Source organism: Bufo bufo, chromosome 2 (genome assembly GCF_905171765.1).
Source record: "Bufo bufo chromosome 2, aBufBuf1.1, whole genome shotgun sequence".
Classification (NCBI taxonomy): Eukaryota; Metazoa; Chordata; class Amphibia; order Anura; family Bufonidae; genus Bufo; species Bufo bufo.
The window spans coordinates 547237266-547252541 of record NC_053390.1 but is presented as its reverse complement, the minus strand read 5'-3'; the positions used below and the strand labels follow the sequence as shown (position 1 = coordinate 547252541).

Below are 15276 nucleotides of genomic sequence, written 5' to 3'. Positions count from 1 at the left end.
ACTAGCAGAGTTTGCTTTGAATAACCGTAGGCAGGAGTCCACGGGTAAGTAGCCATTTTTTGGCGCATACGGTTTTCATCCTCAGTTTGGTATCTTTTCTGAGACTAGTTCCTCTGGGATGCCAGAGGAGGAGAGATTTTCTTCTGCCTTGTCCTCTATCTCGCGGAAGATTCAAGTGAATTTGGAGAGGATGGGTGAGAGGTACAAGCGAATGGCTGACAAGAGACGTATGACTGGTCCGGACCTGTGTGTGGGTGATCTGGTGTGGTTATCTACTAAAAATATTAAACTGAAAGTACCATCTTGGAAACTGGGTCCAAGATTTATTGGACCTTACAAAATATCTGCGGTGATCAATCCAGTAGCGTTTCGTCTGGATCTTCCGCAGATCTGGAGGATCCACGATGTGTTCCACAGGTCTTTACTTAAGAAATATGTGAAACCGGTGGAACCATCGCCATTGCCTCCTCCCCCTGTTCTGGTTGATGGAAATTTAGAGTTCGAGATCTCTAGGGTTCTCGACTCACGGGTTCTTCAGGGTTCCCTTCAGTACCTGGTACACTGGAGGGGATACAGCCCTGAGGAGAGGATGTGGGTTCCGGCTGTGGATGTTAGTGCCAGCCGACTGGTGAGGGCTTTTCACAGATCCCACCCGGATAAAGTTGGGCCGGGGTGTCTGGAGGTCACCCGTAGAAGGGGGGGTACTGTCATGCCCTGCTCAGGTTATGTGCGGAGGTCTGCCAGGTTAGCAGCACGTGTGTCGTTTTTTGTTTTTGTTTTGGAGTTGAGCTGTATCCGCCTCCCTTCAGGTGCACTGGGTGGGGTCGTTTGTATGAGTTTAAATTACGCCCCTTCTCAATGTCCTGTGCGGGTTATAGCTTCTATCTTGCTCAGTGGAAGGAAGGAAGGAAGGAAGGAAAGAAGGATTTGCTGTATCTGCTCTGTGACAAGATGAGTTGGTTTTGTTTTCTTGTGTGTGTTCTGTCTAGGCTGTTAGAGAGACGCCTGCCTCCTCCAGGTCTGAGGAAGCAAGCTGTCTCTTTCCCCCTGTCACCATCTTAGGGATTTTAGGGAATCTTCAGCCTTAGGCACGGGGGCACGTTTATTCCCAACTCAAGGGTCTGAACGTGGGCACAGAAGTCTAGGGAGAGCTGGTAGGGATTTGTAAGGAGGTGACCTTTATCCCCAGCTTCTGGCCTAGACACTTGTTTGTGGATTTCTGTTGTATCTTGTATCTTGTCCAGCGTGACACCCGGGCTGTAGCATTACTATAAGACCACAATGAAAATATACTGGTATGTTCATTTGTGGAAAGGGGTTAATAGTCACATAAGTCATAATCATAAACATATTAACAGTTGAACAATTGCTGGGGAGTCTTTGGGGATAGTGCCAGCACAGTGGGGGTAAATTTACCATGGCTTTATGCCAGGTGATGTAAAAAAGTCACAAAATTTGGTGCAGAGGCCATTTTGGGCAAGATTTTTATTAAACTGTCTAAAATAAAATAAAAACTGTCTTTGTTGCCCATAGCAACCAATCCCAGCATAGCTTTCATTTTTCAAATACAGAATGCAAAAAAAAGCTGCTCTGTGATTGGTTGTGATAGGCAACAAACTGTTTTTTGCAAAGTTTAATAAATGCCCCCCTTTGTGTTTTCCACCACTCTTGTCACTTTACAGAAAAGGACAGGGCCACCACAGCCCGACACATTTACTATAATTTATGCCAAAAAACAGGCATGAATAATAATTGATATCTACTCCAGCTCTGTTTAAGGGCTTGTTCACACAACCGAGTGAAGCCCGTGCCCGTGCTGTGGACCGCAAATTGCGGTCCGCAATGCACGGGCACCCACTGTGGCCCAGCCGCAAAAAGATAGAGCATGTGGTGCTGTTGTGGTCGTGGACTTCATATTGGTCAGTATATGTCTGTAATTATATCTCTGATTGTGATTTTTGGTTTTTATATATTACCGTAACTGTGCAGACTTAGGTTATTTATTCTTATCAGCAGAATTTAAATTAGGTTTTTTTCTTGCCTATAATTTTACCATATAACATTAGCATATTCATGTGTATTGCTTACTGACCTTTGTTGCACTTGCACTTTATTTATATCGCCCAGTAATCATGTACCACCAGTCCTACTATATTTTTTTTATTATGTTTTTATGCATTGTGTTATGCTAATCATGTTAACAATAAAATTGTCAATAATTATCTAATTATTTATTATAATTTGTACTTGTATTTTTGTTGATATTTTGTGGATCCATATATTTCTATAGGTTGTATACTGGTGGTTGTAGTTCTGCAACATCTGGAGAGCAACAGATTAAAGATTACAGGTTCACATTAAACTATATTTTGCAAAGAACTTTTATTTAACTCAATGTATTTTAATATTTGCTTTTTATATTGTTAAGCTATGTAAACTGAACATTAACAATGCAATTGTACATCTCATGGGTCAGTTAAAGCAGATCTGCCCGCCGAATATGCTGCCTTATGGGAAGCAGCCGCAGCAAGTTACAAGTTTGTACCCCTAGAAGATAAATATCACAAAAAAACAGTTTTTGCCCCGTAGTTAATAGGAGTGTTGGAATGAAACAGTGGTCTTATACAGTCATGTGAAAAAATTAGGACACCCTTTGAAAGCATGTGGTTTTTTGTAACATTTTTAATAAATGGTTATTTCATCTCCGTTTCAACAATACAGAGAGATTAAAGTAATCCGACTAAACAAAGAAAACTGAAGAAAAGTCTTTTCAAGATCTTCTGTAAATGTCATTCTACAAAAATGCCTATTCTAACTGAGGAAAAAGATAGGACACCCTTGCCCCTAATAGCGAGTGTTACCTCCTTTGGCTGAAATAACTGCAGTGAGACGGTTCTTGTAGCCATCTACCAGTCTTCGACATCGGTCTGAGGAAATTTTACCCCACTCCTCAATGCAGAACTTTTTCAGCTGTGAGATGTTTGAGGGGTTTCTTGCACGTACAGCCCTTTTCAAGTCACCCCACAGCATCTCAATGGGATTCAAATCTGGACTTTGACTTGGCCATTCCAGGACTCTCCATTTCTTCTTTTTCAGCCAATCTTTGGTTGATTTACTAGTATGTTTTGGGTCATTGTCATGTTGCATGGTCCAGTTCCGCTTCAGCTTTAATTTTCTAACTGATGGTCTCACATGTTCTTCAAGCACCTTCTGATACACAGTAGAATTCATCGTGGATTCTATGATGGTGAGCTGACCAGGTCCTGCTGCAGCAAAGCAGCCCCAAACCATGACACTTCCACCTCCATGCTTCACAGTTGGTATGAGGTTCTTTTCTTGGAATGCTGTGTTTGGTTTACGCCAAACATGTCCTCTGCTGTTGTGTCCAAATAATTCAATTTTGGACTCATCTGTCCAAAGAACATTATTCCAGAAGTCCTGGTCTTTGTCAACTTTATCGCTGGCAAATGTCAGTCTGGCCTCGATGTTTCTCTTGGAAAGCAAAGGTTTCCTCCTTGCACACCTCCCATGCAAGTTAAACTTGTACAGTCTCTTTCTGATTGTAGAGGCATGTACTTCTACATCAACAGTAGCCAGAGCCTGCTGTAGTTCTCGAGATGACACTTTAGGGTTTTTGGATACCTCTTTTAGCATCTTGCGGTCTGCTCTTGGGGTGAACTTGCTGGGGCGACCAGTCCTGGGCATGTTGGCAGTTGTTTTGAAAGCCCTCCACTTGTAGACTATCTTCCGGACAGTGGAATGGCTGATTTCAAAATCTTTTGAGATCTTTTTAAATCCCTTCCCAGACTCATAGGCTGCTACAATCTTTTTTCTGAAGTCCTCTGACAGCTCTTTTGCTCTCACCATGGTGCTCACTCTCACTTCAACAGTCAGGAGCACACCAAACTAAATGTCTGAGGTTTAAATAGGGCAAGCCTCATTCAACATGCAGAGTAACGATCTACTAATTATGTGCACCTGGTGTGATATACCTGTGTGAGATCTGAGCCAATTTAAGAGGGAATACATGTGAGGGTGTCCTATCTTTTTCCTCAGTTAGAATAGGCATTTTTGTAGAATGACATTTACAGAAGATCTTGAAAAGACTTTTCTTCAGTTTTCTTTGTTTAGTTGGATTACTTTAATCTCTCTGTATTGTTGAAACGGAGATGAAATAACCATTTATTAAAAATGTTACAAAAAACCACATGCTTTCAAAGGGTGTCCTAATTTTTTCACATGACTGTAGTTAAGAGTCCACTTTATTCATAAGAACTGCTCTATCCCAGACACTCTCTGCAGTTATTGTCAGGCTGCCGTGTATGCATGTATACAGTCTGTCAATCACTCACCTGAAGGGCAGGGAGAGGCGGAGGAATTGCATAACTATAAGGCTAGTTACACACTAGTGCTAAAATCTTCTGGCACAGTAACAGCCTGCTGGAGGCCATTGTATCCAGCATAGCCAGAAAGGGCCGGAGCACCTCCTGGACCCATTAGCTGTAATAGGACCCAGCAGGGATTTGGACTGTTTCTGAGATTAGTGCCGGGATTTGGCTAGCTTGAGTGCATAGCACAGGAGTGAAGGAAGCGGAGGTCTGCTTTCTAGTGATAGGCTACCTGCACACAGGTGCAGGTTTACAAACACAAATTTTTGTGCGGATTTCTGTTAGTTTCCGCACCAACGTCACTCCAAAAAACACGTGTTACTTGTGCTTTTTGTTAAAGATTTGAGGTGGATTTGCTGAAGATCTCATCGTTGCATTGAAAAGGGTAAAATCTGAACAAAGAATTGACAGGTGAATTTCAAAATCCACACGGAATGAAAAAGCAGTGTACATGAGATTTGAGAAAGCTCATACACTTTGCTGGCAATGTATTATGGCGCAGTTTTCTGCTTCTGCATGAGAATCCACGTGAATTTTTTTTTGTAATCCACAATGTGTAGGTAGCTTTATTCATACTGTGGTAGCACGTCTGTGGACTACAACAGTACATATGATAGAGTGCCTGTTTATTGGACCTGAAACTTGATCACTGCTTGAAATGGCAACTAGCATTACAAATTAAGCTGTAAGTCATGCCTTGTTTGACCTCATACCTCAAATAATACTTGTCCCATACTTGTTATTAGAGCAACATTTTGGGACTTGCATTTGAAAATACAACAGTTTTACTAATTCTGAACCTAGAAATCAACTCGGGCCTCTTTTCAATGGCTGTAATACAGGTACATTTTAGCTCCTATTATGTATCATGGCCACAATGCCTACAGCTCTACTGAACTGGACGAAAAGCCCAATAGTATTCTTACCATACTTAAAGGGATTGTCTGACACCAAAACAAGTTTTAGTGATGGCTGGGAGGGTGTTTAAATGAAAGAAAATATGCACTCACCTACTGAGCCCCACTTCTCCTGGACCTCGGTGGACTGGAGGTGTGACATGGTCACGTGCACCACTGCATTCATTCACAGGCCTCTGCGGTGACGTATCCACACTGAGCCTCTATGGATGCAAGCTGAACCCAGTAAATTGCTGCTGCAGCAGTGCACATGACCACAGACAGGAGTCATACTTTCGGTACCCTGGGAACTGGAAGAATCAGGGGCAGGACCATTCATGCTGGAATGGAGTGGTGTTGAGTAGGTGAATGCATTTTTCTCTTTCAATTAAACACTAGCCCGGCCCTCACTAAAATTAGTTTTGGGCTTAGACAGCCCCTGTAATACATATTCTATGTTTTCTCTATTTACTGTTTAGTTGAATGTCATCTTTTGGCACCTAAGAGTAGCAGTGTGGTATTGGCGACAGGAATTCCAGAATAATGGCTGCCAACATGACTTTCATATGTGTGAAAAGCTGCTTTTTTATTAGCTGCCGACATTCCCTACCTGTGCCCTTTCACCCATTTAAGACAAGGACATTTTTGGATCTTCCAAGTCTGGTTTAGTCTAACCATGGTAATCTGGGCATACAGCCATAAAGTGAGTGTAAATAGCTCCCATATTATGGCCATATGAGGTACAATACCTTGAGATCAATAGGATATTATTGCAAGCTATGTTATGGTCACTTAAGAAGAACCTGTTTATCTTATGTCTTGAATTACTACAAGATGGTACATGGAGGACAACAATGGAAAATACACGTTCACCTAGTTATACGTTATTACTTGTCTACCTGAGACACGGTCAAAATGAAACCTTTCCACTCTTCAGCATCTTCCGTTGTTTCAGCCTGCAAGATCAATCAAAGCATGTTCCTTTACATTTTGTGTGAATAATTTTCATGTATGATGAAATCTGAACCATTTCAGTAGATGGAAAACAGGACAATTTATATAAATTTAAACAACCCATGCAGAAGGCTAAGGTTTTAGTTAAAACCAGAGTAGGGATGGCAGAACAAATCTAGACCCTTTTTAATTTAGCACCTAGCACATGCTAATTTTATAATAAAATTTGACAGTTATTTGTGTTTGCTATCAAGTTCGATACTTGGGTGAGAATTTTCAAGTCAATGTGCCGTTTATAATCCAAGTACAATACTAAGCACAACTAAGCACAAATATGCCAAGGCTGGTGCCATCTTTCTCTTCCAATGTTGGTTGAAACAACACAAGTACAACTAAAATATTTTTGAACATTTTAACTGTAGTAGCAATGAAATCTAATGTGTTAAATCAAGGTGTTAATATTAAACAGTAAAGTGCATTGCAGATCTACTAATCTACATTATGCAATATTGTAAGACCTGATGATGCTGACTGAATTCTTTAGGCATGACTGTTGAATAAATGTTATGTGACACAGGCCAGACTTTATGAAGCAAAATAAAGAATGAAATGAAGAATAATGCCTTTGTTCTGTGAAATTGAGAGAAATAGAAGGCTTATTCTTTAGGGAATGAATCAGTAAACATACAGGTATTAATTTGCCAAATGGCGAATGCTGTCTGTTATGTAACTCACCTTTATGTACACTTCCTCATTCGGAAAGTGCAGTAAAACCTCTGTACATGGTTTCTGGTTAGATTTGTCTGTTATCGATGACAAATACTGCAGGTCTATGCTTTCGATAAACTGTTTAAAAAAAACAAGAATTAAATGTATGACATATAAGGAAATCCCAGCTGTTAATCTTAATTTGGTAGAAATAAAAAGCAATTGAATGTTGGATGTATTAGTAAAACTTAACACTGAGTAACTTGTGTAACAAATAATTTTCTAATTAGGAAATCATTGTATTCTTTAAAAAAATGTATATAATTTAATCTTGTGCTGTTTTGTATCTCGATCACGAATCCCCACGTCCATGCTTAACAGACCGGGCTTATATAAAACAAGGAACTGGTGGCAGTCTTTCCAGGCTGAGAACACGCTGTTTCACTGGGGCAGTGAAAAAGCTCTCTCAGCTAGTTGCCTCTCTGTGATCGTGTGGACAGGAGGAATCTATGAAAACTGTACCAAGACTGACCTTACCCACTCCTCCAGGAGGGTGTAACGTCACGCCTTGGTAACCAGTGGCCATACCGTATCTCGTGAGCTCGACGTAGTTGACGTCTGATGTCAGTCGGGGCACGAGGGGTGGTATCCGTCACACTAAAGAAGAGGGATGGTGACCTCCTAGTAATCCCTAGGCCTTTCCCTAACTCCTGCCAGTATGAGCAGATCCTGATGGTGGAAATACTCATACATCGGATACCTAAAGCCCTGCAAAACTGACGAGCCCTAGGATAGGTATAGCAGGGGATGAGACAGCTGGTTCCTTCCAGAATGAAGGAACCTGCGTCTCCCTGAGGCCTAGAAACAACACACACCAGATAATAAGAAACAGCGAAGGCAACAAGTACTTAGCTTAGAGATGAATGGAGAAGCAGGAGATCCAAGACAAACGAGCACTAGCAACTTCAAGCAGAAACTATCAACCGCATGGTCAGCAGTGTGAGGCGGATCCAATTAGAGCCTCATCACTGATAACAAGCGGAACCTGAGGAGAGGTGAGATCCTGCCAAACAACAACATACATAGAGGAAAACAGAGAGACTTGTTAGATAGCCTCACGTGCAGCAAGTATATCTGATCTTCTCACCTCTCTCACAGGAGGGACCGTTACAACCACCTACCCACATTGTACCCCTCAGATGCCGCGTTCATACATGATCACAGCATCTGAGAGTAAAAACAGTGTAAAATGAACAAAAAAAAAATTTAATCATACTCACTGCCTCCATTTGCTCGCTACGGGCCGACCGCCGCCATCTTGCTTGAAGATCTAGCGCGAAATCTCGTGCAGCCCGAGCTGGCGCTGTCACCACGCACGGGATTTCGTCTGAGATTGCCAATCAAGATGGTGGCAGCCAGCCCGTTGTGAGCAATTGGAGGAGGTAAGTATGATTATTTTTTTGTTTTTTACACTAGTTCAGGTTAAGTCAATTCGCTACCACGAAGCACGAGGAAATTTGGCTTCACAGCGAATGGAATTTATTCTGAAATTCGGATCGAATTCCACTTCGTTGGATTCGATTCACTGAACTCTAATGATAACCATTAAATGGCATCATAATTATATTAAGGAAATAGTTAAAGAAAAAACTGCTGGAAAAAGTTTTTGCAGAGATTTTAGGAAAAAGGTAAGGTTATTATATGTTCATTGAATAAAGGAAGTTGTATTGAAGCTTGATGTACTCTCAAAAATGAAAATAAATACAATCTATTGGGGTTACAATTCATTCAATGTGCACAGCGCAGAATATGCAGATTTCAGTAAGGAAGCATTCCAAAAAATAGATTCCCAAAAAAGAGAAAAAAATTCCAAACATTTAGAGACCCTACTACCCCTTTCTTTTACCATTTCCCCAAGCATATGAAATCCCTGCAAGATAGACCAATAATTACTTGTGTCAATTCCCTAATGAGTCAGCTTGCTGATTTCTTACACATACTGTACATTCACATCCACCTGCAATGAAATTGCCTTCCTACCTCTCTGGAGCACTGATGAGGAATCTATAGCACTTGAGGAAGGAGTACATCTTTCTTATCCTTTCCTAAACTACAACACTTAACATCCACTGAGTTTGAATACTGTGGAAGAATCGTTGAAAAAGATCAATATAAAATGCAGCAGATTGACATTCTGATTGAGGGTTTGAAATTTATATTGACACCTAAATTGTTCTCCTTCGAGGGGGCAGTGTACCACCAAATGCGGGGACTTGAGAGGTGTACAGTTATACTAATCTCTTCATGGGTGTCTTCAAGTTACTATATGTCCTGGAATCCCACTGGTATTCTAATCAATCTACTACCAGAGATCATTCCTATTCCTGATAAGGCAGAGCACCCTGAAACAGGCATGTTTCTGTAGACATCACAACATGAATAAGTGGAGTCTTTCCTTCACTGCTATATTCAACCAAATTTCTACATCTTTTTTGACCTAGAATTTTTTATGATGGAGGGGTATAATGTCATATCTCCACCAAGACCCACTTCAAAAAAGTTGACACCAACTTTTTAAACTTTACTAGCGCACACTGCAGGTTCCCGAGAATTGCCATTCTAAATAGAAAAGGTGCATTATTTTGAATTATCTGCCCAACAGAGAATTGTTATCAAACTGCCAAATTGGATTCTGTTCTCTATACAATTTATTCTGAATGTGTACACCAATTTTTATCTGTTTAAACCCTTCTACCCCGGAGGTTTTTTTGCTTTTCGTTTTGAGCTCCCTGTCTTCCCAGAGCCATAACTTTTTTAGTTTTCTGTTCACATAGCCATATGAGGGCTGGTTTTTTGTGGGGCAAGTTGTACTTTCCAATGTCACCATTTAATATTGCATATGATGTAGTGGTAAACTGGAAATAAAATTCTAAATGGGGTGAAATTGGAAAAAATAAAAAATTCCGCTACAGTTTTACATTTTTTTTTATTTTATTTACAATGTTCAATGTGCGATAAAACTGACCAGTTACTTTCATTCTACAGTCGTGGCCAAAAGTTTTCAGAATTACATAAATATTGGAAATGGGAAAAGTTGCTGCTTAAGTTTTTATAATAGCAATTTGCATATACTCCAGAATGTTATGAAGAGTGATCAGATGAATTGCATAGTCCTTCTTTGCCATGAAAATTAACTTAATCCCAAAAAAATCTTTCCACTGCATTTCATTGTTGTCATTAAAGGACCTGCTGAGATCATTTCAGTAATCGTCTTGTTAACTCAGGTGAGAATGTTGACGAGCACAAGATCATTATATCAGGCTGATTGGGTTAAAATGGCAGACTTGACATGTTAAAAGGAGGGTGATGCTTGAAATCATTGTTCTTCCATTGTTAACCATGGTGACCTGCAAAGAAACATGTGCAGCCATCATTGCGTTGCATAAAAATGGCTTCACAGGCAAGGATATTGCGGCTACTAAGATTGCACCTCAATTAACAATTTATAGGATCATCAAGAACTTCAAGGAAAGAGGTTCAATTCTTGTTAAGAAGGCTTCAGGGCATCCAAGAAAGTCCAGCAAGCGCCAGGATCGTCTCCTAAAGAGTATTCAGCTGCAGGATCGGAGTGCCACCAGTGCAGAGCTTGCTCAGGAATGGCAGCAGGCAGGTGTGAGCGCATCTGCACGCACAGTGAGGCGAAGACTTTTGGAAGATGGCCTGGTGTCAAGAAGGGCAGCAAAGAAGCCACTTCTCTCCAAAAAAAAACAACAGGGACAGATTGATCTTCTGCAGAAAGTATGGTGAATGGACTGCTGAGGACTGGGGCAAAGTCATATTCTCCGATGAAGCCTTTTTCCGATTGTTTGGGGCATCTGGAAAAAGGCTTGTCCGGAGAAGAAAAGGTGAGCGCTACCATCAGTCCTGTGTCATGCCAACAGTAAAGCATTCTGAGACCATTCATCTGTGGGGTTGCTTCTCATCCAAGGGAGTGGGCTCCCTCACAATTTTGCCCAAAAACACAGCCATGAATAAAGAATGGTACCAAAACACCCTCCAACAGCAACTTCTTCCAACAATCCAACAACGGTTTGGTGAAGAACAATGCATTTTCCAGCACGATGGAGCACCGTGCCATAAGGCAAAAGTGATAACTAAGTGGCTCGGGGACCAAAACGTTGACATTTTGGGTCCATGGCCTGGAAACTCCCCAGATCTTAATCCCATTGAGAACTTGTGGTCAATCCTCAAGAGGCGGGTGGACAAACAAAAACTCACTAATTCTGACAAACTCCAAGAAGTGATTATGAAAGAATGGGTTGATATCAGTCAGGAATTGGCCCAGAAGTTGATTGAGAGCATGCCCAGTCGAATTGCAGAGGTCCTGAAAAAGAAGGGCCAACACTGCAAATACTGACTCTTTGCATAAATGTCATGTAATTGTCGATAAAAGCCTTTGAAATGTATGAAGTGCGTGTAATTATATTTCACTACATCACAGAAACAACTGAAACAAAGATCTAAAAGCAGTTTAGCAGCAAACTTTGTGAAAACTAATATTTGTGTCATTCTCAAAACTTTTGGCCACGACTGTATAGGTCAGTACGTATCTGGCAATACCTAATATGTATCATTTTTCTTGCATTTTGATACTGATAAAATAATAAAATACTTGGAAAAAAAATCAGTTTTATTTTTTCATTGCCATGTTCCGACCCCTATAACTTTTTTGTAATTATGTGTTTGGAGCTGTCTGAGGGTTTATTTTTTGCGAGGTGATCTGTACTTTTCATTAATACCTTTGTGGAGTGTGTACGACTTTTTGATCATTCTTTATTAAAATTTTTGTGGAGAATGAAGCGACCAAAAAACTGTGAATCTGCTATTTTGACATTTTTTCCCGTTTCGCGTATTTACCGTATGGGGAATATATTTTTATACTTTTCTAGTATGGGCATTTTTTTTAAACATGGCAATACCCATGATGTATATTATTCATGAGCAGCGAGTGTCTGCTGTATGAAACAGCAGGCACCCCACAGCTATAATGCCTTCTCCACTCAGGCGCAGGCGCCATCTTTAAAGACCCAGCCAGGGCTGTACTATTACTGAGCTGGTCGGGAAGAGGTTAAGTGTGCGCTTGTCTATTGTAGTTTATTATAGGCCATCCCACAAATGTGATATAAAATACTTAGACAATTCAAATATATCTAGATCTTCTTTATATTACGGGCAGTTTATATATTTAGACCTTTTATATCACAAGGTATTTTAGTTTGCTGCATCTTGTCAAGTTATGCCAGGTTACTTTTACAACCGTGACAGGCTAAATTATATATGCAGACCCTACAGATTATACAGTATATCTAAACTCTCTCTATTTTAGATTTTATATCTTGACTTCCTATATTATAAGTTTCCTTTACTGTGTCAAGCAGTGTCAGTTTGCTTTGACAACCATGATGTGCTGTATGTGGATGTGCCCTGCAGGCTACCATACCTTGCTCTGTAACATCAGGTTATGACAGAGACGTGATAGATGATAAGTAACTAAAAATACAATTAAATAAGGATGAAGGCAGAGCAGTGTTTGATATTATGAGCCTATAGAGCAGGGATCAGCAACCTCCGGCACTCCAGATGTTCAAAAACTACAACTCCCAGAATGCTTCATTCACTTCTATGGGAGTTAGAAGAGCACCCGAGCATGTTTGCATGCTGGGAGTTGTAGTTTCACAGCAGCTGGCGTGCCGAAGGCTGCTGATCCCTGCTATAGAGCAACTAACCTGTAGTGAGAACTGTTGATAAGGCCTTATGCACACGAACGTATTTTCTTTCCGTGTCTGTTCCGTTTTTTTTGTAGACCGTATACGGAATCATTAATTTTAATGGGTCCGCAAAAAAATTGTCAAAATTATCAATGTCAATTAGGGTAAAGGATGTTTGATTTTAATACATTGATCCCGATGGGTTTGAACTCGGAAATTGAACTTTTTGGTTTCTTATGATTCGGGACAGGCGCCAGTCGGTGACGAGAGATCGAGTGTCTGGCTGTTCTATCAGCACCTCGATATCTCCTCCCTAACCGTCTCCGTCCCCTTTCCTTCCTAGTTCATTTCAGACCTGGATGAACTGAAGGATAATCAACTAAGCAACTATCACTATCAGATGACATTTATATAATGGTTAGAGATATGTTTATTTCTGCTGCAGCTATAATGCAGATTGGAAAATAAAGAAAACGCACAAATAACTCACTGAAACCGCATATGCGTTTTTATACTGATACATCTCAGAGGGAAGATATCTATTTTAGTTAAATGTGTATATATATTTTTTATATTTTCTATATTTTTTTTATACTTTCTATATTTTTGAATTTGTATATTTCAGTAGTCTTTTACTATCACCCGATCCTATGATCACATTATACCTCACAATCGGGTGGCATGCAAAGCAATTAATTAGCCACTACTGGGTACATATTAGAGCAATAGTAGTGAACTTTTTATATGGAAAAGACACTGAAAACGCATATGCGTTTTTTACTTATTGACGTGTTTTTTTATAGAATGACTCCCTTGACAGCAATCTTTATACCTTATAAATTTTTTTGCTGCAAGGTTCCTTCTATAGAAACTTGTATACCTTATAAGTCCTTACCAGTAATTGGTCCCTATTTCATATTCTGAGCTGTATACTCCATTATGAAACCAGGGAATTTTGGCTATATTCCTCAGAACCAATCAGGATTTTATTTTATGCCTAATGAAAATATTGAGCTAATCCAGTCCACCTATTCATGTTTACCTATGGTCTGCCAATAATGACCTTCAACTCCTCAGCCACATATAAAAGGAGACCTCACTCCAGTCACTGTTTGACCACTGAAGAAGGAGCATCTCCTCTCTGAAATGCGTCTGAGGAACAAACAGTGATACAAGCAGATCTGCACATATCATCCTGCTTTTTGGGTACTATAGAAAATTTTGGAACGCATACCAGCGCACAATAACTAAGTAGCCGTCTTCCTGAATTTTTCAAATAGCCCAGTTCCGTGGAACCAATAGTGGTCTACTCCCAGCATCACGTGAGACACCACGTAAGATGCCAGGAACACGTAGGACGCCACGTGGGACATACAAACTCCGCAGTCAACTATCAAGCATAGCGGACAGGCCACAGGAGCGGTAAAGTACCCGACAATCAAAGTTGTTATTTGATGAAACATGTGTTGTAATGGTACAATAGTTAACCTCTGAGTTACCGCAGGATAAGTGAAACTAACTGCTGAATACTATTACCTTTTTCTTTTTTCATTTGGATACTATTGCTCTACGATTACTTTCATACTATATGTATGGTGGACTCTAGATCAGTTGGTACCATATCAAACGACTATTTACAAAATGTGCCATTCCTTTTGATAAATAATATATAAGCATTTAAGCAGCCACTATATTGAACTCTGTGTTAAACTCCATAAGTCCTATATAGACTACTCATTATCAACGTTTATTTTATGTTCTCATCTATATGGTTGCATTTTTATTCCTATCGGCATTGTTAATTATTGGGGGTATTGATCATCAGTGATATAATTTGTATGCTTTTAAATATATTGCGTATATTTTAATAAATTTGCCACATTTATTTTACTTACTCATATCATATGAATCTATCTATAACCAGATAATTGAGTGCCTCTCTCTCCTACTTTCGTTACTATCCTGATATATCTTACTACCCAAAGCAATCCCTTCATGAGAGGTAGCCACTCTAATAATAGGGCAGAGTGTAAACTAATAGATTCCCATCATTCTGCCTGTGAGCATATCTACAAAATCCATTTTGCAGATTAGCGCAGACATTATTCTGGTACAGTCATACACTAGCTGGGTAAATTGTTGCCAGAGTACAGGAAAGACAAAGGGAATTTCTTGCATTCATTTCCTGCTTTGTTATCAACACTGTTACCAGAAGGGAGTTACACTTATAATATCTAATTTCTAATTATGCATGGTAAATTCTTAAAATGTAAACTTTTCCTGGTCGCAAATTACTGACAGAAGCTTTTTGGCATACATTGATTAAACTCACTTTCTAGTAAAACATTATAGTACATGGTAATGTGGTAGTATATTGTGTATGGTAGTATATGGGGAATCAATGTTCTTCTTTCAAACCCATTTACCTTTTCTTGCTTCTTGTCAATGTAAAGAAATAGTTTTGCTCCTCGCAGCTCAGTCCAGTACTTGTCTTCCTAGAAGTATAAAAAAAAAACATTTATCATTATATTAATGGACAGAAATGATATCAGGGTATGCATT

At 39.8% G+C, this 15276-nt stretch overlaps 1 protein-coding gene across 3 annotated transcripts in view; it reads right to left on the bottom strand.

The window, feature by feature from the left end:
- STAP1 (signal transducing adaptor family member 1) overlaps positions 1–15276 on the bottom strand; it is a 139817-nt gene that overhangs the window by 73228 nt on the left and 51313 nt on the right. For all 3 annotated transcript variants that reach the window (XM_040420476.1, XM_040420478.1, XM_040420477.1), the window contains exons 2-4: positions 15141–15209; positions 6974–7084; positions 6184–6240 (exon numbers count right to left, since the gene is read on the bottom strand). In XM_040420476.1, the coding sequence (XP_040276410.1) occupies positions 6184–6240; positions 6974–7084; positions 15141–15209 (237 nt within the window). The remainder of the gene's footprint in view (positions 1–6183; positions 6241–6973; positions 7085–15140; positions 15210–15276) is intronic.